The following is a 26578-nucleotide window of genomic DNA, read 5'->3' as shown; positions in this document are numbered from 1 at the left end:
GTGGTCACAGCACTCAAGCAGCGTTTGGGCAATGCTCTCAGGCACAGGGTGTCACTCTTGGGGTGTCCCGTGTGGGGCCAGGAGCTGGACTCGATGGTCCTTGTGGGTCTCTTTCAGCTCAAGAGTATTCTGGGATTCTGTGACAAAATGCTGCCCGTATCCGCCGGTGGGGATGCCCCAGTAGAGGCTCCCGCGCCCCAGGCAGCCGCGGAGCCCTGGCGGAGCTGCCCGACATGGCAATCAGCCTCATCGCATGTCACTGCACAGCCGCCCGCGGCCCCAGCCCCACGCCGGCGAGGGGCCGGCCCGGGCCGCGAGGGGGGCGGGACTGCCGCAAACCGCCTATCACGGCACACGGATCTTGTGATTGACGCCTGTAAGGACCAATGAAACAGGAGCTCGCCCTCGGGGGCCGGGGCTCGGCCGCGCGGATGGCGGCCAATGAGAGGCGCGGAGGCGGGCGGTGGGCGGGGCGTCCCGCCCCCGCGGCGCTGCGCGCGGCCGAGGCAGAGAGGTGGGAGCGGGCGCCGCCGCCGCGCGCTCGGGCTGAGCGGCCGCGGGGCCGGGACGGACAGAGCGGGCAGCGGCACCGGCGGGACGCGACGCGACGGCAGCAGCGGCCGCAGCCATGGATCACTACGACCCGCAGCAGACCAATGACTACATGCAGCCGGAGGAGGACTGGGACCGGGACCTGCTCCTCGACCCAGCCTGGGAGAAGCAGCAGAGGAAGGTGGGCGCACCCCCGTGCTCTCTCCTGGCACGCATCCCGCGGGGCCGGCGGCGGTGGCGGGGCCCCGCCGCATCCCCCCGCACCCCCGCCCGCGCCCCGGCCCCGCCGGCCGGCGGCGGGACGGTAACTGGCTGCTGTTTGAATGGTGTGGTTTAGGGCAGGGCTTGCGCGGAGCTCATGTCCAAAAATGGTAACATTCGGCCCCTTTTTAAACAGAAAGGGTGGCGGTGGGGAGGGGAGCTCAGGAGGAGCTCCAGCCTCGCTGCTAGCTAGTTATATTTTTTTTTCCCCTCCTCCTTTAAACCAAAAGCATCCTGTATTAGATCACTCAGGAATCCTAATCCCCGAAACATTTCCGTTTTAGTCACTCCATCAGACAACAGTAAAGCAGAATTTGGAACGGCACTGATGCTGGCATGGCAGGGGCACTTTGGGGTGCAGCAGGCTCCCGCTGGCTTCCCAGCCAGTCACTGGCTCGTGTTTTGGATCCTGCCGTGCTCTCCCCTTACTGTGAGCAGGCAGAAGAATCCCAGACCTTCCCTGAGACGGGGGATGATAGTGCTTTTTTATGCACAAATGATATATTAACATATATAATGTAGCCTGAGGTGTAGAAAGCTGGGAACAGTTGGGAAGGAGTACACAACAGTGAGAAGATGATTATTCCTCTTTAACCCTTCTCCTCTTCCCCTCCTCTACTTCCAGATCAAAGGTGTTCAGGTTTTCCTGTTCAGAGCTGTCTGAAATGGTGCCACTGAGAAGTTTTTCCTCTGAGTTAATTGAACGTGGTAGCTATAGAGCTGCTGTCAGTGGTTTCCTTGCTCAGGGACTTGAGCGCTGAGAGTAGACAGCCTGAGAACTAAAGTATATAAATAAGAGCATTTACTGGAGAAGGAGTTGATGGTGTGGGAGGTTATATTTCAGCAAAGGAAAAGCGAGGAATGCAGTCTTGGTCTCGACTGTGAGTGGTGGATGGCTTATTGGAAGTCAGAGCTCTGCTCCTTTGAGGAGGGAAGTTTCTTCCTTTTCAAAAGATCTGCCTGGCTGCAATCTCTGTTTCCAGTCCTGTGTCTGTATCTGGCCAACCCATCTAGAAACAGCTACTGGGGCCCAGAGCAAGATCGCCAGCCTTGCTGACTGCCGTGAAGGGAAATGATTGTTAGGCTGTAGGGTTTTTTGCCTTTTATGGTGCCGGGTGAGGTAAAATATTTTATATGTAGGGGGACACTGGTTTGGTTGTGAGAAGCAGGAGTGGAACCTTTGGACTCAAAAGTATTAAACCCAAGGTTGTTTTACATGCTGTAAATGTCATGTTCTTTTAGTATTACCTCCTTCCAGGAGATTTTAAGTCCTCTTGGTCCTATCACAAGAGGGTGACAGAGAGCTGTTCTGTTAGCATGGGTTACTTGTGCAGAGGGAAGAAGCCAAGAGGGAGTTTTAAGTAATGAAAGCCAACTTCTTGTGCTGGTCAGTAGCTGCCAGTTGAATTTGACGTGGTGGGAGTCACTCTCCAGCTTGCTGGACTGGAGGCCTCTATATAGTTAAATGTCTGTCCCTGGTGGTGGGATCACTTTATTATTTCTCTTTCTCCCTTCTGCAGTGGGTGCAAGCTCAAAGTTTTGTGGCGACCCCCCCACCCTGTAGTCAGGAGGATCAGGTCTGGGAGTGATGGCCCTTCCCACTTTGCAGCCCATCAGGCTAATATCCCCTCGGAGGAGTTGGTGATTGGACCCCAGCCAGGGCAGGCTGTGCATAGATTGAGGGATTTCTGGGGGTCTGAATGTGACCAAAAGCCCTGTTGGGGTCTTGGGGCTTGTTTCCTTCAGATGTAAGAAGGCAACAGTATCCACCAAGCAAAAAGTGTGGTGTAGTAAAACTGTCAGTCCTTCTTACCTGTGAAATGAAATCGCTGCAGTAATTAAGGTTGAATGTTCAGTACAGTACATGTTAGTTAGTAGCTTACTGAGAGAAATAGGAGAGATTGATGCCTACCAAATATTCCTGTAGATTCTTTTCAGGCTCAGTCTTGTTGACTCATATATTTTAGGTTTTTCTTCACCTAAGTCTCAATTAAGTGCTATTGAATTATCATCATTATTCTTTATAACGCTGAGGCCAGCTGGTGAGGCAGACTTGAAACTTTGCTTCTTGGGCCCTCTCTGGGAGCAAGGACAGCATGTCTAAAGTGGTGGCACAGCCAGTAATGCAGCGAGCAAATGTCTATGCAAGAAGTGTCTGTGTCTTGCCAGCTATTTCCAACCCAGCCCCTGGTGTCCTGGCTCAGTAAGGCCCTGTAGGCTGTGCATAGCTGTGCCACATTGCTGTCCTGCCAGGTTTTGTGCAGCTGGGACTCATTGAGACTTGGGAAGCGAGCAGTCTAGTAATGTTACTCAAACGTGAATTAAGTCCAGCTCCCCTTCTCCTGGATGCACGGGCTCAGCAGAACTCACAGCAGACATCAAAAGTGGGAGGATTACTGAATTTTAGTGATATCTTCTACAGGAGCATTATAAGGACAAGTTTGCTGAGCTTTTGGGAGTGGGTTTGCAGGTTTCCTACCTGTGCTGAGACAGATATTACAGCCTTTGCTGTCTGGAATGCTGCTTTGAAATGGGTAAATAGGCAAACTGCAGAATAAATTTCATATTTGGAGGATGAAAGTTGGCCTCTTGAATGTGATACAGAGGAGAAGCACTGGTTTCACACCTGCCTACCTGCCCTTTCCTGGGAAGCTGCTGTTTTACAATGTAGGGATAAAGTGACAGTTCCTGGGAGGAAAGCAGCTTTCCACGTGAAGCCAATTTTTCATGTCTATCAGAAGTGACTCTCTAAGAGGTTTTAAAGAGCTCATCACAGCATTGCTATTCTTAAGCAGAAAAAAAAATTGTGCAGAACAAATTCAGCTACTTTTTTACCTGATACAAGCCTCTGCACAATCTTTTGTACAGGAGTAGGGGTCTGTTCTGGGAATTAAAATACTTTCTCTTTGAACTACATCTCAGTAGTTTGAACTGTTGAACTCATCTCAGCAGTTTCTTGTAACAGCCTTTTTTTCTCTCTGCCTTCTCTTCTTTCCTGTCTGGAGTCAAGCCTCAAAGTAGCAGTACCTAAGGCATAACAGGGTTGATCTGGAATTTCCCAGATTTGCAAGGCAAAATTTGCTGAAAGCCATTGCAGTGGACTCACCTAGCTGTCAAGACAGACAAGGTTGCTTAGTAAGAAGTACATATGTGGGTTTTAGTGGCCAAGAGATTGTCACTTGTGCCCACAAGGACATTTCTACCTCCTGATGACAAGGTACCAGCTGTAGCATTCAGGCTTTTCCTGGTGGGTTTGGTGTGAGGGACTAGGTGGGCCAGGTGGTGTTCAGCATTCCTGGATCATCTTCACAGATGAGGTGAAGGGTGATGGTGAGAAGGAACATCTCCAGCCACTGTCTCCTTAGTGTCAGGAGTAACTCTGGGTGAAGCTGGGTTTGTTTGGGGGTGCTGGTAGGGGTCAGCCTTCAGGTCCTGCCTACAGCAGGCTCTCATGTGGACCATCTCTTTCAATGAGCTCGTTGCTCAAGGTACAGCTCCTTCAGGTTTATTTCAAAATCTTGCCTGAAGCAACTTGTCTCAGCTGTAGAGCTGGCAGGGAAACTTTAAATGCCAACTGCTTTCTTAGGAAGCAGTGTTCATTTGCAGTGTGTAGAAGATAGCCATATGCAACTTTAATGCTATGAGGAATGATGATAATGCTTATCTTTATTTTTAAAAAATCAAAAATTATGAAAAATATTAAATTGATGAAATTAATGTGCCATGTGCTTTATCCACTCTTGCTCTGCCTTGCCACGTTGGCATCTCTGACAGTGTGGCAGTAAATGATATCTCTGGCTTAGAGAACTGGACTGGTCAGATTTGTGGTGCTGAAGAAGCAGTGATAGCACAGACTTTAGTGGCACCTTTTCTGTGCCAGAGAAGTGCTTTCTAAGTGCAGTTGTTCATGAATTTACAGAAATTTCCTGTTAGAAACCTAAGTCTTCTTAAATCTCTCTCACTATTCTGTGCCATGCTCTGCATGTAAAGATACACATAAATGCAAAGGTAAAAAAAGGCATGAGTCTCATGGCCCTACTGTGTCTGTGCCCTGCAGGCCTTACTGCTCTTATGATTTGAATTTTGCTGTTGTAATCACCTCTCAGAGGTGGGGTTGTTAACGACAGAAAGTTGCTAATGATAGAAAGTACCCATTAAATAGGGCCATGATGGAAACACCCCACCTCCAAGCCTGCTGGTAAGCATGCTCCAGTTAGGTGGTATGAGTGTGACTATTATCTCTGACAAAATGTAAAAGCCACAATCATAGTTTCCTTTTCACTTGGGTTATGTCCTCTTTGCCAGATATGGTCTATTTTGAGAAAGGTATCGAAACTTCCGGAAAGCTACTGTTGTGGTAGCTGCTGTGGACCCGCAGAAAGGTGTGATACCACTCCTAAACTGAAGTTTGCTGAAGTTTCTTTCAGTCCCATCATAGATTCAGCCATAAAGTAAATAAATGTGCATTGCTGATGAATGCACTGCACTGGGTTGCTTTGTTCCTGCTGTGACACTGCATAGCACCCTGTGGGCCATAGCAAGGGATAATCCTTGCATGGTCTTTGCAGTGGGGAGTGCTGCAGGGAAGGTGGCCCTGATGCACCTGAGTGTCCTGCGTGCTTTAATTCACGCTGACCAGCACTGATACTGAAGCAGAATGGTCAAATTTGTAAGGATGCTTACTCAGCTGCTCTTTTGCAGGCAGGCAATATAGGTCACCAGATATATCCTATCTTTCAGATCAAGCTTTTGTTGTTTAACATAGGTATCTTGTTGCCAGATACTTGCTTTTCAAAACATTAAACGTAGAAGTTGCTGTAGGGAACTCTGGAAATATCTGGCTTTGTAGATCAGTTATTTGTCCTTGAGTGTGGGAGCTGCCTCATACTTTCTGTGGTCAGGTTTTGTCAGGATGTGCGTGTTTGGTTTTTTTAACAAGAATATTATTATTCATTGTAACCTCATGGTGGATGATGAATGAGGCATGTGTGTTTTGCTGTGACTTACCCTCCTATTCAGAATTCTGTGTAAGGGGGCAGTCTAAGGAGAAAGCAGGCATGGGTTAAGATGGAGACTGGAGATTCTCTCAGGGGGAGTCTGTAACAGATCCCAAGGATCAGTTTATGAAAACATGGTACTCATCAATCTGTACTGAATTTATCCTTCCAGTCCTCCAGGGAAGGCTGAAACACCTCAAAGGCATCCAGCTACCAGCCCAGTGATGTAAAGTGTGTCTGTCTGGGGAATTTCTTGCTGACTGCTTCAGGCAACCAGTTTAAATTCTTGTGCATGTGATTTAGTAATGACATTTTTTCAGTGCATTGAGTGCAGAGGCTAGAGAGGATAACATTGTTTTCTACCCTGACCGCTTGCAGTGCTTGTAGCTTGGGGCATGTGACATGCTACTTAGGGCATCCTTAAGAAGAAGCCGCTTGGAAACCAGTTTTATTGTGTGTGGGCAAGAACTTGTCCCCTCTTGTCCCCTCAGGCAAGAACTTGTCCCTCTTGTCCCCTGGGAAGCACATGCTTTTGTGTGAGATAGTGTTGTCTGTATAATTCAGGTATAACTGGGTGGTAGGTGAGAACGTGGGACAGTAAATCTGTTGGGTAAAAGTGTTCCTGAGCACCGGAATCACACTTCTAGAAACCATATGTTACAGTAGCGACCCAGTGAATATTCTTCCTAGCCCTGAGGTCCCTGAGCCCCCCTTGCTCCTGCTGCAGGCACTTCACTCTTTCCATGTGTGCTGTGGGAGAGGTGCAGCTCTCATGCACTGTCAGGAGGAGGATCAGGGTTCATTTGGCCTCCCCGGCCAGTTTGTGAGCCTGTGTGCTTTTCTGTGGTTACTCACTGGAATCCACTAAAAACATTGACCTGGAGTTCTTAAGGTTGGCACAAACAGCAGTGACAGAGATGGTGAAAACTTGCACGGCTGTGCTGGTGAAGGACTGAGAGCATTTTCCATCTGGCTGTGGATTATCACTGTTGTGCCTGACACTTAGGCTGTTCTCTAGGGTGCACTTATGCTGTTGGAGAATGGCTGTGCTCTTTCTGACAATGAGGTGCAGAAAGCAGTCAGTGTAGAAAAGAGGCTGGAGAACTGTCTGGGGAAACATTGGGAAGCTGCAAAAATACGACATACAATGGACTAGTCTCACTTGAATGTGGTGTGTCAGCCCCAGGGGCTTGCTGGATGGATTGCTGTGATTTTTAGAGGTATTTTGTACAGTCTGAGAAATGGTGTTTGAGGAGGATGGAAGACTGTGCAAGAGTTTACTCTTCTTCTGTATGAGAATATAAAACTGATTTCTTGCCATGTGTGACTGTTGGAAGCATGATGGTTATCATAAGGAATGTGCTTAGCATGACTTCTACAAATCTTCTATAGCAGTGTAAAACCCTGTTATCCCATCAAAGCAATATGTGAACTGTGCCTCAAGGGGGGAAAAGCAGGTATGACAACTGCCAAGGTGGGAAAAACATAACGTCAGCAAGAAGGGTAGTCAACTTTTCTTCATAGAGGTGTGGGATTTACTCTAAATCTGGGATTTTGGGGCTGAAGCATTGTTACTCAGAGATTGCATCTGTGGGGATGAGTTGGTGAAGAGTGGTGGGATAGACTTGTCAGCAGCAGTACTGTCTGTCTGGTGTTAGTCATGCCAGAAGAGCCTTCTATTAAAGTGTGTGGAACCACCCACCGCTTCTTTTTGACCTCGGTGCAAGAGACTGTCGTACGGGTTCCCAATAGTCACTCAGATCCCTGAGACAGAGCTGGGGACTTTTTGGGCCAATCAAAGAAATGCTTAGGTGAACAAAGGCACTAGCATTAATATGATTAATTAAAAAATTAATTAAGAATATGTTTAATTAAATTACTTCCAGTTCCCTTCCTGCTATTGCCTTCCCTGCACTCATTCCCCTACTGTATGAGAGCAGAATTTGGTCATAGGATGTGGTATGGCCTGGTGCCAGTTTAACCTCTTGTCTCCCTACTAGGCAGTAGAGCAGAACCATTTTTCCCCCATGTTGGTTTACTGTTGTTGTGTCTTTGCCATTCAGCTGGCAAGGAGTGTATCTTGCTGGTAAGGGCTGGTCAGGCCTTTGAAAGCCAACTCTCATACGTACTGCAGCTTGCTGTCTTCATGCTTTTGCCTGAAATTGTCCTCTCTTTTGCTGCTTCCAAATCCATGGCTGCTTTGAAGCGCTACAACATGAGTGAGACTCTGCAGAGGCATTCTCAACCCTCAGTGATCTGAAACAGCTCCTGTTGGCAGGGAGCTCCCGTAGGGCTGGGGAATGGCTGCATAAACAGAGGGAATTTTGGTCTTTCATCCAGATAAGTCTTTGAGTTCTCATTCTATCTGTGTGGACTGGAAGTGTGTTCAACCCTGTGATGTGAGAAATGACAGCAAACCTGTCATTTTTCTATGGTATTAGAGCCAAGATGGGAAGTGTTGGCAAGTGGAAAGACCGTGTCTTGGCTACACTCACTACAGTGAACACCACTGTGTGTCTCTGTATCACCTGTCTGTCAGTCAGATTGGAGTGATTTCAAGTAGGTCTCTGAATACCAGCAATCCAGGGCTACTGGCAGCACCAGTGTGGATAGTTCATAGGCATGTGAGACTGCAGGGTGGACTTCTTAAGCAGCAACTTTTTCCATATCCTCCTAGATAGCTTATGTGGTCAGTAGGAAGGAAGGGATGACTTGATGATCAGCTGATTGCTTCTTTGTCAGTCTACCCGACTTGGCAGTGATTGCACTGCTGCAGTGTGGGGTCTGCCCTTCAGGATAGCACAAGTGAGCTCTGTTCATGTGTCTTATGCATGGCCCTCATTTTTCAGAGGGACCCTTGTGAAATCTTGTATGTGGCACACAGCATAGTGTGAATGGGCAGCTGGTTTGCTCTGCTCCTTCCATGAACACAGTGCTGGATGGCTGGAGAAATTTCACACAGAATACTGATGTTTCCTTTTATAACGCTGAGGATGACCCTCATGTCCTACAGAGGTGCTGAACCAAGGCCAGTTGGCAGTAGAGGAAGGACTTCTGCTTTCCATGTCCTTTGGATGAGGCAGCCAGGGCACTTGCTACTCCTCACTCATATGATGCTAAGCATTTGAACTTTGCTGCTGCTGTAAATGGAAGTTGTGCTGTTACATCTTCCCTGCAGGAGCTGGCCTGTAAAGGCCTCCGAGAGATGCGAGAGAGTGAGAGAACCATGTATGGTCTCTGCATCCCAGCTGAGTGCTCTTTTCTTCATCATGGAAAATTATGTGTACATCCTAGAGCCCTGTTTCCTGGCCAGATTCCTTGGCTCTACAGCAGCCAAGTTTGTCTTGCTACTGAAGTACTTACTTACCTGTAATCCCCCTCACTCACTTTATTTAAATCTACCCTTCAGTACATGGCAAGTTAGTTCTGGTACTTAAATGTGTTATCCCCAAGAAAACTGTAAAAAGTGACTCCGTGATTGAAAAAAAACCAAGCAAATTTCTTAACTGGTAGACAGTGCCAAAAAAGGAGGCTGTTTAAAGCTGTTTAGACCGTATCTATGCCAGGCTAGCCTCTGCCTTCCCTCTAGCCCTGCTCGCAGTATTGCTGTACAAGAGGAGCATCTCCAGAGGAAGCGTTGGTCTTAGCCCCACCTGGTTCTGCACACAAAGCCAGAGAGCCTGTGCTCCATCAGAGCTTGCTCGTCAGGCACCCTTGGGAGTGGCACTGTGCGGAGCAGCCTGGCTGGGTGCAGCGCAGTCATGAGCACCGCTGTTTGTCTGTTTCAAAATGGTCAGCGTGTGGAAACTTGCTGTTTCCCAAGGGTTTTGTTGGGCCGTTGGGGAACTCTGGCCAGAGATGAGACTATTTCCAGCTGTGGTGAGCCAAGTGTGAACTCACTCTGGGCAAGATGCCCAGATCTACTGGTTTTCTCTTGCCAGAAATCCTCGCCCTCCAGCCAGCGATACCAAGCTCAGTTTCTGCCAGTCCTCATCTGAAGACCTCTGAAGGGAAAAGAGAACAAGGAAACCAAGCAAAACGAGATACTTCTGAGGGGAGACAAGGGGAATAACTGAAGAGCTTGTGCAGGGGATACAACGGTGGTGTTACCATGGAGGGCTGGCTGTTGTGGGTGAGGGCAGACAAGAGGTGTAGAGACCTGCTTTTCCTAGGGCGAGTGGACATGTGAAAGTGGCTGGTGGTGGTGCAAAGGCTTGGCTTGTCTTGGTTAGGCAGAGCTACCTGACCCACAGGGCCATGGCATACTGCTGGCTGGCAGTGCCATCAGGATAGTCGTCTGTGGATGAGTATTGTTGCCTTTATTGTAGTTTCAACACACTGGGGATTTCTTCTGTCAAGTAGGATCTTGCTTTCCTGTTTTGTGGAAGGTGCCTTTCAGGTTGGGGAGGCTGTGTATCTGGTAATCTTGCCTACCTCATATCTGCGAGTCTTCAAAGGGATGGCCACAAAAATCTTCATCTTCCAGAGCTGGTAGTTCCCCTTGTTGCAGTATCTCCTTTGGGGTAGGACTTCTTGCAGGGATCCATTAGTCCAGTTGCTTTTCTGCAGGCTGCTCTATAGTCAGACTCTGGGAAATAGTGAGGAGGTGTATGTGGAAGGAGCCTCCCTGCCTATTACTTGTATGAATTTCTGGTCCTCCCAATGCTGGCAACAATTGCTAATGAAAGGAAATTTCTGTTCTTTTTGGTGAGTGCCTTTGGCTTTTGGTAGTGTGAGTGGTTGCCTTTAGCTGTTTGGTTCAAGCTAGCAGGTCTCTCTTAAAACATTCTAAAAGGCCAGTATTCATGACTTGCATGATGAAATAAAGCATCTCAGGCATGATATGGTATGGTGTCAGTAATGTAGCATGCAGCACACACACCTGCCTGCATCCTGTCTTTTGGGCCCAGTCATGGAGAGGTGTTGGAGCATGTGGGGTCAACACATTAACAGAAGACCTTCTGTTCCTGCAAACACACCTCCTCCAGCCCTGATAATTTTCATGTGCCAACATCCCATTTAGTGACACTTGACGCAGCTCCTTGCTGTTGCAGTTTGTTGCAAGTAGTCTGACCCAGTCAGTTACTAAGAGCCTCCTGCAGGGTGGGCTGCTGAAATCTCTTTCTATCCTAAACCCAAAGGAGTATTTCTCTCCCCCTTCTATAATGGCTTATTTCTTTAAAGCTGTTAACTGGCCATAATCCAATCATTACTACTGTAATTAGTGAACTGCTTACAGTAATTAAAGCACTTGAAGCAGAATATCCTGTGATTGCAGAGCTTGGAACAACTTCTGCCTGCAGTCCTGTGAGAGGTAGTTGCTGCTGATGGCTCAGAGGGGTGCAGGGGACACAGGGCAAGCTTGGCACAGCTGCCACTGCCTCTTGTGCCAAGCCCCAGTGGTTGTCATGTGGCTTTTCCACAGCAGGGGGATGCCTCAGAGCCCCATGGATGTGAGGTGTGCCTAGCTGTGGGTGGTGATCTGCTGCCGAAAAGGAACCTTCTTTTTGCAAGCTGCAGCAGAAGATGGCGGCCTTGGGTGGAACTCTCAGGGCAGCTGGTGGCATTGAAGGAGTGATGTGTTAGCATTTAATGTTTGGTTTATACAGGGTAGAAAATCACTGTCACAGCAGGCTCAGTGTCTGCTTGCTGTCAGGATACCCTCTTGTCCCAATGTGCAGTGCCTGTGCTCTCCCTCCACCTGCCAAAGCACTAAATTCATGGGCAAGGCCAAGGGACTTCAGCTTCTGGCCCTGCAGATTCATTCCTGCAGAGTTTCCAGGCAGACACATGCCTTGCTGCATTCTTCAGCCACTTCTCTTGGGAGCAATGAGACAGCTTTCCTGAGAGCCCCGCCTGCTCTCCCCTGTATCCCCTGACAGGAGGGCAGTGTCAGCGTGCTTGTCACTGGCCTTTGTTACCTTTCCTCATGTTTACCTCCTGAGATGAAGTCTGCTGCAACTTGAGCTCTTCCTTCTTGAGGAGGAGGAGGGCCATGGTGAGGATCAAGTGTGGGCAGCTTTTGCAATGGGGAGCCCTGCTGGATGAGGAGGAGTGAGGGTGGGTGACTACATGGAAGTACAGCGAGCAAAGGCTGTACTTCCATGTAGTGGTAAAATACCTTGCTGTCCAGCTGGCAGGCATGCTGTACTCGGCAGCTGAGGGAGGTATTTTTTTGGCAATATTTGGCCTGTGATGGAGTCAGAAAAATTAAAAAGCTTTCTGGCCTAAGGAGGAGGTTTTTAAAAAAAACACCACCACCAGCAAAACCCAATTCAAATAAACATGATTACTACTGCCACCCTCAAAAAACCTCTCCGAAATTACACCAAACGGATCCACCCAAAATCCACTCCCACTGGAGGGTTTTCACTTTGCTCTCGAGAAATTATTGTGCAGTCTCCAGGCTTTATTCCTATGTGGTGCTGGGCAATAGAGGCAGGTCTGCACCATGGCCCGTGGCAGGTCAAATGGAGAAAAAGAACTTCTGATGAGAATGCATTTCTTCCATGTGCTCTGGATTTAGCCTAGGACGGAGGAGATGGTCTTACACCTTAGGACCCTGTGCATGTTGTCATCCTCCACTGCTGCTGCCCTATACTTGTCCCAGAGCTGTGTGAAAGGTTGAAAATGTCCTTGTTGCCATACAGGGCACAGTGGTCAGTAAGCTGGGGAGGAAATGCTAGAGTGCCAGTGGCCAGAGATGTGCCAAGATCTCTGCCTGCTGGCCTGAGCAGAGTCTGATTGTTGGCTTGTGCGCTGCCTGTGCAGCTCCCTGCATCTTCCTGCACTCTTGCTGGGCTGGTAGCATGCAGGATAACTGGGGAAAGGGACCGTGTTTCTGCTGTGTTTGTACACCTGCCTGCACCACAGAACTCTGATCTGTGGCCGTGGTTCCCAGGTGATGCAAGGCGACAAGTACTGAAAAGATGGCAGCTGATTTTAGATTTCTCTTAGTTTGTATTGCTTTTACATGTTACTTTAAAACTACTTGTGCTGAGTACATCCCGCTTGGTGTAATGCAGTTGATTCCAAGAAATTTTCACTTCCAGGTTCTTCTGCACTATCACCATGTGTTTGACTTGGTTTTAGGCGCTGCTGCAGCTACTGTCAGCACACCCTGATTAAGTGCTCCCAAGTGTCTCTTCAGGATCAAGCTTAGTAATGGGCCACTTCAAAGGGGTTCTTCTGTATGTCTGTGATGTTTAGCTTCAGATATTTGCTTTCACTACATCACTACAAATTTGCAATTACGTATCCCTTTTTTCACACTCTTTCAACTCTTCTAGCATAGTACAGCAATATTTGGTAGTGTGTTTCTGACGTGGGTGTAACCAGAGAATAAAATCACAGCATACTATTTTTTGTTAAATTTTGCTTTGGTTTTAAAGCAATCTTATAGTACTCCTTGATATCTTTTTCTACCTGTATATCCCTATCCCATATTCTACCTCCTCCTCTTCTTCCTTTCTTTTCTTGCCTCACCTTCGTTAACAGGCGCTGGGAAGGGAAATGTGTTCCCATCTTATTCTGCCACTGTGTTCAGTGATCTCACGTGCTTTGGATTGAAGATTGCTGTTCTGCTTAGGTGAGTTGCTGGCTTTCATGGTCTGATACATTAACAAAATGATGTGCTGCTGGAGAGAGCTTTTGAAACTTTTTGTTAGTAAGGTTGTATTAATTACCTGTATCTCTTTGATCTAGAGACTGTTTTGGTGGTGTCGCAGTCCTTTGGAGGTTATTTGGAAGCCCCCCCAGTGGGAGTGGGCTCCAGCAGCCCCTGAGCAAGCATTGCTCTGCTTCTGAGTGGAGCAGCAGCAGGGAGGCTTGAGGTACAGGAGTGTTTGTACTGGGCACAGTCAGGCTGTGGGAATTGAAGGTGTGTGTTCAGGGTGCACAGCCCATCCAAAGGAGCAGCTCTCTAGGTAGAGAGCAAAGCTCTTCCTTCATCAGTGCTGTACACAGTGCACAAGTCCACAGTAAGAGGTGTCCTTTGGGTAAGAGTGCCTCTGGGAATGAGTATTGTCCTCATGCTGTCATGGAGAGTGAGGCATGTGCAGAGCTCACTTGGGTTTTTGTTGCACTCTGACCTTCCTGTGTGGTGAACTGGTAGGTCATCTTCTCCTATGACCTCTTCTCATGTGAACCCTTAACACAGTTTTTTAGGGATGCTTATTTGTCATGAAACTGCAATGCCCAGAACAGCCACCACCCTTCTGGTCTTAGTAGAAGAGAATAAAATAAAAATACTGACTAGACATGCTTGTTTCTATCAAGCTAACTGGGATCTAATTTACACCCCCCCAATTTGCTGCCTGCTTTGCTTTCCAGGAAGATATTAGTGGTCAGAATATTTCACATATGAATATTCAGGATAATGCACTCCAGAGCTCTTAATGTAGTTTATATAGTGCTTATCTGCTTTTTGGCTTGTAAACTTTGCTACTTCTGCAGCCTTACAAAAGGAGTGAATAAATGTATTGTGTAACTGCTGTCTGTAAAGTGAATTCTAGAGAATTTGCCAGAGGGTGACATAAAGTATATTCAAATTTACAGTTCCCGATGATTCCAAATACCCGCCAAAATCTTGTTTCACACCTAATTTATTTAACTTTGGCATATGCAAGTGCTGAATGTTCTCCCTTCCTCCATTTACTTGGGACAAGACTAACTCCAGATGCAGTTTCAGAGTCTTTAGTTCAGTCAGACTGTGCTTGTCTGTCACTTTTTCTCAGCTGGATGCATCAGTGCCTGAATGTGCTGTGGAAAAGTGAGCTTTGAGCCAGATCAGAGTTGATCACTGCTGAGCCTAAGGTAAAGAGAAGGAGGTAGCAGGGTGGGGGAAGTGAAGGGTAAGTGCAGAGTGAGGCTGCCCACTTCAATGGTGGCTTGTCAAGTAAAGTGGTCAATGTCAGCCACCAAAACAATCCCTTTGGAGCTGCAGCAAATGGAGAGGGGACCTGGCTCCTGGCAGCCAAAAGAGCTAGAGGTCTGTGCTTTGTTCCAGGCTTCTGAATATCTTTTGCTGTGTTGGAAAGCACAGCAATGCTTTCCCACTTCATTTTAAGCCCTGCCCAAATTCCTTGAATTTTTGCAGCTTGGTCCAGGTGATAGTTCTAGTTTGCATGTGAAAAGAATGAAGTGTCTGCCAAATCTCCATAGGTAGGAATGCAGCTTAAAACTTGCCCACCTCTAGCCATGCAAATATCTGAGATAGGAAAGGTTTTGAAGTAGGGAATGGAAATCTGCCTGACAAAAGTTGATGTTGGAAGCAGTGAGACTGTGCTTACTGATTGATAGAGCAAGTGGGCTGAACTAGCCACAGATGCCTGAGAAATAGCTGTTTGTTCCCTGCCTTGCAAGTCACAGCCTCTACATTGCTCCCACGTTTACTACTTGTGGACATGAACTGTGAGCCAGATGAAAAATCTTAATTTGTGTTTAAATTAATTTACCAAAACAATGAGAAGAAAAAGAGTTAAATTTGATAGCTCTCCACAGTGGAGGAGCAGCAGGAGAATGGGAAAGAGCTGGAAAGAGTCTTAAGAAAAAAAACAATTTGGACTGTTTTTCATGTGGAAATAAATACTGACACATCTGTGTTCTGAACATCACATTGCCTGATTCCCCAAGCATTGGCCCTGGACTGGGATTTGGCATCTGTCTCGCTTTCAAGTCCAGTGCAGTCTCCTGCCTTCTGGAAGTGAGTGCTTGATGTCTGGTCAAAGAACTGCTGCACAGCAGCTGCTGAGCTGGGAAAGAAGCTGCTGCTGTTGCCTGTGCAGGAACAGTAACTGCCTCCTGTTAGGCCCTGCAGAGATTGCCAGAGCTCAGTGCAGCTCTCATGAACCCAGTTGCTGAGGCTTTGAGGCAACAAAGCTGCTGAGCAAGTGCAGTCTTCTAGCCCTCCAAGACTGAAAGCTCAAAACCTGAAGACTTTGCCATGCTGCTTTGCAGGATACCAGACTTCTTCCATGAGCAGGTACCAGTAGTCTGATCCCCTGTCTTTGAAGAGGGGCCAGATTGCTGTAGGGAGCTCGGGGAACACAGGGTTGTACTATGGGTTGGCCCCTCATGCCTGGGAGCTGGTGCTTCCCTCTTGGATTAATACAACAGGGCTGGTTGCTGCTACAGGGAATTCCCTGTCAGCAGGGAGATGCTTTGCTGCTGTGGCTCCACTGATGGGTGCCTGGCTCTTTATCCCATGTCAAATGCATAGGGCTCTGATCTGATCTGCTTTTGCTACCCTGTCACTGTTCATATGAACATCTATTGTTCTCCTAGCTGTTGCTTCAAATGTGGTTCAAAGTCAACAGCATGAGCATGTCAGGGCTCTGTTCTGAGTTTTCCTGGGTAGACCTCAGCCTACGGCAGTCCTAAATACAGAGAAACCACACAGAGAGCTGGAGACAGGCTCTAAATTATCAGGGTTGGGTTCTTAAGCGTCAGGAAATCAGGGGGAAAAAAGTGCTGGAGTAGCCTGCTAAGCAATGCAAGTGGTTTAGCACTTTTGGCAGCTGAGAAGGGAAGAAATAAATTCTAATTCACTTAACAATACCTTACCTGTGTGCAGAAATGAGCTGGCTGGCTCATGGCATGGGAGGCTGTCTAATGTGGAAATGACTAACTTCCTCTGGCAATGCCAGTATGCTGCATAGGATGTAGGAGGTAGGATGTGAGGAGGTCCTGGGCCACTAATAAGTGTAGCTAGGCTTGTTAAGTTTTGTCAAGTTAAATTTAATCTGTGAAAACTCTACTTTCTGAGTTGGGTTGTCTGATTTCTGCAGGAAGAAGATACTTCACTTACATGCACAAGGCCATCTGAGTACATAAGAGGAACTATGAGTCTTGCAAAGGTTAGGTCCTGCGTGCCTTGATGATAGCATATGTGATCCCATGGAAGGAAAGAGAATGCCACGGGAGCAGAGGACTGAAATTCTTTCCTTAGAATTTTCTAGCCTGCTGTTTCAGGTCCCTCACTCTTCGCAGCCTGTGGTGGTGCCGGTGCAGGGCGGTGTGGCCGTGGCTGTGTGAGGTGTGGCCGTGGCTGTGTGAGGTGTGGCGCAGCTGGCGCGGGAGCAGCGCTGCCTGTGCCGGGTGCTGGTGTGCCAGCGCTGGTGTCCCTGGGCCAGGGCCAGTACCCACTGCAGTGTGTAGCAATCCTGTGATTGCTTGCTGGGGAAAGGCTGGCGACAGCCGTACCCTTGCCCTCCAAGCCCACCCATGGCTTATTCAGCATGTTGGGAGTGGGATTGTTTCTTCCTGGCCCGCAGACAGGATCAGCTTGAGCCTCTCACTGTGGCATCTTAATTACCCATACCCCCTTCCCTGTGAAGCTGCACGTAGTCTTGCCCAGCCATGTGCCTGTGTCAGAGCAGGGGAGATCACCAAACATCACGTGTCCAGGGGTCTGATTATGGTCGAACTTGCACACATCCTTCAGCGACCTTCTGTTGTGTGGGTGTGGCTCTTCAGAGGAGACAGCAGCAAGCGCCAAGCTGAGGACAAAAGGCTGGTAGGTTTGTGGAGACTGTTTTGCTGTTCCCACTGCAGCTTTGTGCTGACGTGCAGCTGCCAGCAGGAAGAGGGTTAAGCCTGCATATCACATGGCGTGATTCTGTTTACTACATATTTCTCATAATCGGGACTGGCATTCAAATCCAGATGATTAGCACTTAACCAAAGACCCTGAAACAATGTGTGTCATGTTTGTATTCCTCTGAAGCTATGCAGTCTGCCACCATTTCTCTTGCAGAGACATGATTCTCCTTGCAGCCTTCCAGGGGAGCTATGGGGAGAGCAGAAAATGAACAATTTTATGACAAAAGCTGGGTTGGACTGAACTATCTTAATCTAAGCTTGAAGCCAGGAGAATTTTGCCAGAAATTACTTACTTACACGATAACAACCTGATCTCTACCAGAAGAGGTGCTTGCCTTACCCTGGTCTGAAATTAGAGCACAGCTCGACAGTGACAGGGGATATGAGGGAAATGAGTCTGTGCCCCTTGTCTTAGGGGTTTGGATGGGTATTGTTCAGTGCTGAGTACAAGCTGTGGTGGTGGCGAGCTAAGTATAAAATTCACATTAGTTTTTGAGGTGTGGTTTTGGATAAGAGGAAAGGTGTAATTTCACAGCACAGTCTATACCTTATTCTTGCTATCAGCATGGGCATTACTGTAGCAAACTTCCATGGGGCCCAAGGCAGGTTGTGATTTACCTTTCTATTACTCCTTCTGCACAAGGCAGTTCTCTCTGTCTTTTTCTCCATCCTAGCAAACTCATCTCTGCTGATACACAACATGTGGCTTGTCCGTTCTCTGGTGTAGTAGCAGGTCATTTGTCCTCCTTAAAGCTTCAGTGCTTGGCAGCAACCTGCATTGCAGCCATTTCTGAAGACAGATTGTAGAAGTCTGTTTTTTCCCTTGCTTCTAAAGGTCTTTTTCCATCCCCCTTCTTTCTGTCTTATCTGAAAAGTCACATCATCAGTATCCATGGATAACATTTACACAAAGTAAACGTGGGAGAGGAAGGATGAAGACATCTACCTTTTCCCCACTTTCTTTTGATGAATCCAGTGCTAATGGAAAAATAATTTCTCTTGACCGTCCTGTTTGTTATTGGGGTCTACCTGCTTAGGAAACTCTTGGGCTGAAGAGAATTAGGAGAGGTTTTCTGATCTAACCACAATCTTGAAATAAACCTCTCCATATGTCTGCTAGTAGTGTCAGAAGGACCCTCCTTTTCTTTTCTCAACCTCAGTGACTCTTTACTCCTTGTATTTCAGGAGGAAAGGAGATTAGTTCCTGCTTTCTATTCTGTTGAGTGCTGACTGTGGCTGCTAATGTATGGTACAGTTTCTTAGCCACATATATTAAAAATATAGCACATTGAGTCTGTCTTGAATTATCTTTTTTATTTTGGTCTTACACTTAACTGCACTCTTGTAAGAGAAAGCTACTTGAACTTCCAGAAATACTGTCAAATTCCTCTAATTAGAAGACTTGTGTAGGTGTCTTAGGGTGCTAGCAAGATACCTATTTTCAGTAGATATGGACAGACCTTGTATGGACATTTCTGAAATATAATATTTAGGTCTTCTGAAACAAGTGACAGGAAATGTTCCTTGACTGTTTGTACTAAGGTAATTTGACTTCCACATGGTAACTTCCAATGCTGTCTGTTATCTGTGTGTACCTTGCCTTGCTCAGAAGATTCTTTATTTGAGAAAACAGACAGCAAACATAATGGCAGTAATCAGGACTGCACATGAACTGCATGTCCTCCATTTGAGTTATCTATTTCTTGTCAGTGGTTTGAACCAGACTGAAAAGCTATGCATATTTTTGTGTGTAACCATTAGGACAGTCATCAAGTGTCAGTTGTGATACTAAGCTGAACTGCAAATGTTTTGCTTAGCAACTGTTGCAAAGGAAAATTGTCAGGCAACAGCAAAATTAGGAATGGTGAGTATGGAAGGCAGTCTTTGTGAGAGATGAGCTGTACTCTGACGTGTTATCTGTGACTAAGTGATTTGGCATTTTCTTACACAAACATGTAAGAATATGAGCGTTTATGAATAGACATCAAAGCAAGTTCAGTCTAATCCCCATGGTCTGCCAATGCTCTTGCTAGCCTGGCTTTCTGTGTATAGTAGATATTTGCATGCAGTTTACCAATAAAGGGAAGCAGGATTGAAGAGCTTGATATGATGGTAACTTCACTGCTGCCCAAGGATTGGTAGCAGAAGAATTTGAGTGGCCATCCAACCATGGTAACTGAAGAAATCTGGTTGGCTTAGTCATTCTTCATCATGAAACCACACCTTTTCCCCTAAAATACATGATTTACTGTGAGGACCATGACCAGTACTGTATTTGAGATTTCCCTTCTGTGGGATTATTCCAAGGTTGATGGTGGTGTGAGCTTGAGTATGAATGAGGTACTGTTGTGTCCACTATTAAATACAGAGCAAGACAGGGCAAAATGGAGAGTGACCCTGAGTGGTGTCTGCAGAAGTCCTTGTTCAGTAGTACTGGCTGTGGAGCTGGAGTGTGAATCTACAATGAAGTAGGCTTAGTTTTGTCATGTATAGGTGTGCACATATTGTAGAGGATGCTGTGTTTAAAGTCTCCATGATGGGGACTAATTCGGCAGTCTTTGGGCATAAAGTCTGAATTAAGAAATCGGTACTAAGCTAAACAGCTGCTTTGGGCACTTAAGTTAAGCAGAGTCTGTGTTCACATGTCTGCTGCCCTTACAGCTGTAATCTTAACAAGAGGCTGTCTAAGGAGAGGCATATGAGTAGCAGTTGGGTATCAGAATACAAATGCTGTCAGCGTAAGAGCACTTTCATTAGGTGTTACTTATTCATGGGAGAAATGATTAAAGGCAAAAGAAACCTACCTTGAACTGGCACATGTGATGCACCTCAGAGTGTGCAGGAGCCTTTCTACTGCTGTATGTGAGAGGGTGCTTGGCACATGTTTTACAGACTAGTTTTTACTTGATTATTAAATTCTATGCAAAAAAAAAAAAAGTTATGTAAGGAAGAGTCAAGGTACATCTTAGTAGTAATCTGCCCGACTGCTTGCCCAGTCTTGAAGTAGAGGTTTTGTTTTTCCCAGTATCCTGCTGTTGCAGTGAGGTTTTACAGTACTTCCATTGCCCTTACAGGCCAGTGCTCAGTTGGAACCAGAGCATGCTCTCCTCAGTAGCTGCATTTTCCTCCTTGCCTGTCTCAAATGTGTATCATGTGGCAGGGAGAATTGCTGTTTTTCTTGGGTGACAGCCCAGCTCAAGCAAGAGCTCTCCAATATGAACACTTCCATGTTTGAACCAGGCCGTGCAGGAAACTGTTCTCAGGAAGGTGTTATCTTTTTCTGAAATTTGCTTCCTACCTGAGGCCTGGATATTTCTGCAAGTCCTGTCCCTTGTGATGGAAGGATACCAGAGATGATTTGGAGAGAGGACCCATCACTGTGATGAGTCTCAGCAGATCTGGTATGAGCACTGGTGTGCCACTTGCTGTGCTGTGGGCTTGCAGTTACATCATTCTGTCTGCCCCATATGGTTTTGTGTCCTCTTATCAGGAATACTCTTTGTTGCAAGCTTACAAATAAAGGCAGAGTCCCTGCTGCCTCATCCTACTCTCAAATGAAATGTCTTGTGTAAATAATTTGCCTTTCCCTGAGCAGAGACCTCATGTTTATCCTTCACATCAGAAGTGGGAGCAACTCCAGCCTCATTCCCTGCTGTACCCGTGGGGTTTCAGTCATTGGAGTAAGGGGTGTGTGTTGCTCTGTCACAGAAGTAGTGCTGCAGTTGATCCCTCCTGTGTCTCCTTCATCACCATGCATATGAGCATAGTGTGAAACAGGCCCTGGGGTTTCTCCAAAGCTGCTGGAGGATGCAGGTGCTGCTGGCAGACACTGGAGAAGCCTGTGCTGTTGTTGCTGACTCCTTTCCTTGCAATTAATAAAAAAGACTTCTAAAAAAAGTGCTACTTGAGTGCACCTGCTTTTCCAAAGGCTGCACAGCTGGTGGAAAGCAAATGGTGTCTAACAAGTGAATGGGGTGTGTAGGCAGGCACCCTGTGTAGCTTCCAGGGCCTCTGCAGTGCAGGCAAGAGGGTTGGTTTAAATTAGATATAAGAGAGAAGGTTTTTACAATAAAGGTGCTAAAACACTGGAACAGGCTGCTCAGAGAGGTGTTGGATAGAAACGTTAATTGGAAACATTTAAAGTCAGATTGGATGGGCCTCTGAGCAGCCTGATGTAGCTGAGGATGTCCCAGCTCACTGCAGGGAGGGTGGACTAGATTAAAGGTCCACTGCAACCGGAACTGTTTTGTGATTCTGTGCATCACAGAAAACAAGGTGTGCCTGTTGTCCTAGGTAAAAGTAGTGGTTCCAGCTACCCATTTGCAAGTATAAAGCAGCAGGCATCCTTGTACTTTGTTCTTCTTGACTGCAAGCCAGACTGCAAATGGCTTCCTGTGGTCAGGAGCCACATCTGAGAGTTTCAAAGGCAGCATATGCCAGTTGGGGACCTTGCAGCTAAAAGAGCATACATTTCAGATGAGATCAGAGCTTACTACAAAGGAAGAAAAAACTCTGAGGAAGGGTATGAGTTAAGAGATACGATAGCATGCATGCTCAGTCTAGGCAAATAATGTGTTGTGATGATTCACACTGGTTTTGATGCCCTGCTTTGTGGGGGATGCTGAGGCACTACTATATGAAACAGCCCAGTTCTGATATCAACCCAAAATTTATATCTTTGTAAGACCATTTCAGAACTTGAAGTACACAAGGTAAAAAAGTACCCCAGCCTTTGAATGGTTTCAATTTTGTGTGTGAGAGAAGGGCACCTCCCTGTGCTGCCCTCAGAGCTGCTATTGTCACTGGTGGTTAATATGCAACCATAATGTCCACAGAGAGTCTAGGTTTCCACAATTATTTCTGTACCTTGACAATGTCTTTTCCAAGAGTGGCAGGGGAGGGGCAGGAAAGGACAGATTTCCTTTGTATTGCCTTAAAAGACCTAAGCAAACTGACTGTAAGCCACAGAATATTGATCTGACCTTCACTTAAGTCAAACTCTACATAAATATATGGAACAATTGCTGCATAATTCTGTCTTCCCCTTTCCTGCTGAACTGTAAAACAGAAGTACCTTGGACACCTCAGATGATTTAAGGAGTTTGCTTACAAAAATGTTTTGTTCCTGCTGTCTGGTTGTGCAGGTTCAGGACCTCACTGTGCTCTGCATGCAGGCTCAGCATGAGCAGAGTGCTCTTACTGTGATGCCCATAATTCTTGTTCATACTGTTCCCTCCTCACCTGTACTTGCAGTTTCACATATGGGGCAGTGCTCTTTCTTAAGGGGATGAGTTTATGGCTCTTCCCTGTTTTGTCCCAGTTTATTTTGAGTTAATTTGGGATTCAGTAAGATATTTGTGTAGTTTCAATACAGCTGAATCCTTGGGGAATTATCACCCGTGACTTTTGTTGTTGTTGTTACTCACCTGTCTTTGATTAAATCTAGTTCTTCACAGCTAGGATTTATAAACCAAAATATGTTTACACCTTACTGATCATCTTCTTTTTCTCTGTCACTGGTAATTACATCAGGTGATGTTTGTGCTTGTATGAGATTTTGTGTAACCCTCTACGTAGTTTTCCCCACAATGGAGACTGGCCACTTTACGCTTCCATTTTCCTTTAGCTAGTTTATATTCCAGAAGGGCTGTTTCTGTGTGAAAAGTCAATTATGTCAATGGAGAAAAGAAGTGAAAAGTTTGGCATCAAAGAGGAAAGCTGAAAGCTGCATCTTGTTTCTACAGGTGTGGCATGATGGAGTGAGCCACCTAGGTTTGTTCCTTACCTGGACACCAGCACACTGGGGCAATGTAGGGAGCCAGAATTCGTTAGTACTGCTGCTTCCTGAAGGCTCGTTATCAAAGAATAAATAAGTTAATATTTTACTTTGAGGATGAAGCATTACTTTTCAAGAAGAGCTGAAACCAATTGGAATTGAACACAACAGAATGCAGGAAAATGTGCACTGGCATTATTTTGCATCTTTCAGGAATGACATGTTGTCTGTTTCACTACGTGTGATTTCTGTGAGTTGCTGAGGACAGCCGATGTTTAGAGGTGGTCAGTGGCTAAGGCAGCTTCCTGGGAAAAAAAACTCTCCTGATAACCAAAGCAGCTGTGGGTTTTGATAGCCCAGCAAAGGGAAGAGGAGCCAGGGCCACAGCTCCATGATTCTTCACCTCGATTCCATTTTTACGATTAGCCATGATCCCTTAAAAAGCCTTCAGTAGGAAGGTGGTGCTGGCTTCGTGCCTGTGGCAGGTGCAGTCACTTGAGCTGTACTGTGGTAGTGGGGACACTGGAGTGCCATGGGGGTAGTGTGGGGGGAGCCCATTGCCTGCAGGGCACTGCTCTTTGGGTGTTGTCCTCCCTGCTGTGAGACAGTGTTTCTGAAGCAATGGATTTCCAGTCCTTTGCCTCGGATGCAAGGCCTGTGGTTGGATAAGTATGGTTTTGGTCACCTGGCTAGAAGGCTGGTGCATTGCCCTTGGATTGCCCTTGGCACTATAGTAAAACTAGCTTCTTGGTGGGGCTTTCTTGGTGTTCATCGGGTCTGGCACAGTTTTTGAAAGCAAATAAAAACACTTTGTCTAAGTGAGAATTAAGCTCCTGTGTTGAATCCACCACACCACTCTTCAGAAGATAAAGACCTGAAGTAGATTTTTTGTCAAGGAGGAGGAAGCTTTTTAAGGGCCATGATTTCACCTGCAAGATTCCATTTGTTCTCAGGTTAGAGGGTAGAGAAGCTGTGAGGGGTCCTGGCCAAGTATCTGGAAAGCTAGGACTCAGCTTTCAAGACCTTGTGAAGAACACGAGTTTCTCAGGGTGGTTGAAGTGCACAGAGTGTTACTGAATTCTCTGTTAAATTCAAGCAAGTGGGATAGAGATGAAGAGTAGCATACAGGCCCTTTAAGAATAAATTGGCAAAAGAAGAGCTCAGTATTTAAATTTAGTGCAGACGAAGAGGGAAAAAATTCCCTACAGCATCTGGTTTGTATTACTGCTCTCTGCCTCAGTAGAGGGTGTGTTTACAGTGAAGCTCTCCAGTGCATAACAAGGGGGGTGCTCAGACTGTTTGTTTCTGGGGATCTCTGATCTGAGGGTATGCCTTGCAGCCATCTCCATGTCTCCCTCTGGCCTCTTTAACTAATCCCATCTCAGCTGTTGAGCAGAGCTGAGGGGTGCCCTGTTGGGGGGTTGAGGGGTCTGAGCACAGCACTCCAGCTTTTAGAGTTCTCTAATACTGCTTCTTATTGTGGCTTCTTCCCATTCTGCTCAGCCTAGAAATGGAAGCAAATACAGAAACCCTTATAACGAGTTTATGCAGACATTTTACCAGTGGCTGCGTACAAAGACTAGAACTGCTGATGTGTCTGTGTTCCAGCTGTTCTAATGCTTTGAACAGAGCTGGTCACTTTGGGTTTTTTTAAATACAAGTTTGAAGCTCAGTGTGGGAGGTGGAAAGAGCAGAAGGATGGCTGGGTTTTAGTTGTGGTGGAATTTCTGTTTTGTGTGTATGTGTTTTGTTTATTAAAGTGTGGTTTGTGGTTTCTGAGCAGTTTCTGCAGAGCCCAGCGCCAAAAGTAAACCTGAACCAGTAGCAGTAGTGGGGTGAGCTGCTCATCAGAACAGTTTTACAGAGACGTGTGGATGCAACCTGTGCAAATGCTCACCTCCACCAGTAGCTTGCACATCCTGTAGTGTATCTCCCTAAGGACTGACTGCTCCTGTGGTCATGAATGCTGTAAATGTACAGCTGGACTCACAGTGAGCTCCTGTGCTCTGTTTGACAGGGAGGTTAAAAATTAATTTGATTTACATATCACCTGATAATATATCTCGTCTTGCAGGATTTCATTATGTTCAAGGCTAAAATACAATTTTTTTTAGGTGGAGAAATAATTCCTTGCTCACAGAGCTAATGATCATTTCAGTGTCTGCTATTTGAAACTTTTGGGAATAAATGCCATATGCTTCCAGGAAAAAGGAAGAGAAATGGAAAATTCTATATTTATATTCATGTATAGTAAAGATTTTTTCATATGGTCATTCTCTCCAGCTGCTGCTGGACCAAAGCCTGTTGCCACCACTACCAGACTGAGATTAACACTTGTAACACAACCCTCTTCACTCAGCTAGTTTTGCAATTTCTCTCATGCAAGAAAACACAAAACTAGAGCCCCCATCTCCCCTTTTTTGTCCTCCTGTTCCTGAACAAGTCAGTAACAGTTTTCATCTTGCAATTTTCATCACCTCTTCTCTTTAAACAGTAGCAGAGGTAAATAATAATTAATTTTTGCCTGACCCTATTCACATTGGTCACCTCAACTATTCATCATCCATCTCCCTACAGGTGAATTGAAATTTAAACCTTACCATTTCCTCTCAGCCCTCCTCTTTCAGCAAACTCCCATCTTTTGAGCTGCCACATTCACTTCCCAGTGACTGTCCTCTTACAGACAGCCTGCTGTCACTGCATTGAGGAACTGCATGATTGGTGGCAAAAGTGGCAGCACTGTGTGTGTGCCCTGTGCCTTGACAGTGCTTTGGGGAATGCTGGTATGTAAGGGGTCCATCAGCAATTCCTCAATTGTATCTGTGAGGTGGTTGCCAAGGGGAATTACATCTCCCATTATGTGCACCCATTAGACCTCTGCAAAGTACCATCCTACTGCATAGCTTATTGTGGACAGTGCCTTTAAACAAGTTCCTGCAGAACTCCCACTTTCTTTCCACAAGAAAGGGGGAGCATAAGGCATTTGAACTAAAGTTCCCAAAAGATATCACAGTGCCACTGCTAGAGCAAAATTCTGCAACTTGTAGCAAATTATTTTTATTATATACACCTTTGCTGTAAACAGACCCTTTTATGTAGAGCAGAAAAAAGGCCAAATTGTCAGAGCTGTCCTGCAACTGGCTTTTCTGAAAATGGGGAATTTGCAGCCATCAACTGGGAGCACTCACAATTTAGGAAGCAAGTATATGGGAGTATGATTAGGGTTGAAATGGAGCTGCAGTAAGAAAAGGGAAATGCTAACAAATAATGTAAAGTTGCCTGTAAAAAATTAACTTTGGTTCTGCTGGGATTTTACTTTTCTTCTGTCTTTGCTCTTTTCTAAGATATTTGCATTTATACACATAACTTGGGACATTTGTCATGGCAAATA

General features: G+C 46.3%; 1 protein-coding gene across 5 annotated transcripts in view; it reads left to right on the top strand.

Annotated features, from left to right (window-relative positions):
* Positions 1-486: 486 nt before the first annotated feature.
* The window catches only part of ACTN1 (actinin alpha 1), an 87057-nt gene continuing 60965 nt past the window's right edge, over positions 487-26578 (top strand). For 2 of the 5 annotated variants that reach the window (XM_039705105.1, XM_039705109.1), the window contains exon 1: positions 488-733. In XM_039705105.1, coding sequence (XP_039561039.1) covers positions 629-733 — 105 coding nt within the window. In that variant the 5' untranslated portion in view covers positions 488-628. Of the gene's footprint in view, positions 734-26578 lie in introns of all 5 variants that reach the window. The other 3 variants (XM_039705108.1, XM_039705104.1, XM_039705107.1) reach the window with 3 other exon arrangements.

The sequence above is a fragment of the Passer montanus genome, unplaced genomic scaffold (assembly GCF_014805655.1).
Source record: "Passer montanus isolate IOZ18808 unplaced genomic scaffold, ASM1480565v1 scaffold18, whole genome shotgun sequence".
NCBI classification, from domain to species: domain Eukaryota; kingdom Metazoa; phylum Chordata; class Aves; order Passeriformes; family Passeridae; genus Passer; species Passer montanus.
Note: the sequence above shows the minus strand (reverse complement) of the source record. Positions and strands in the feature narration are given on the sequence as shown.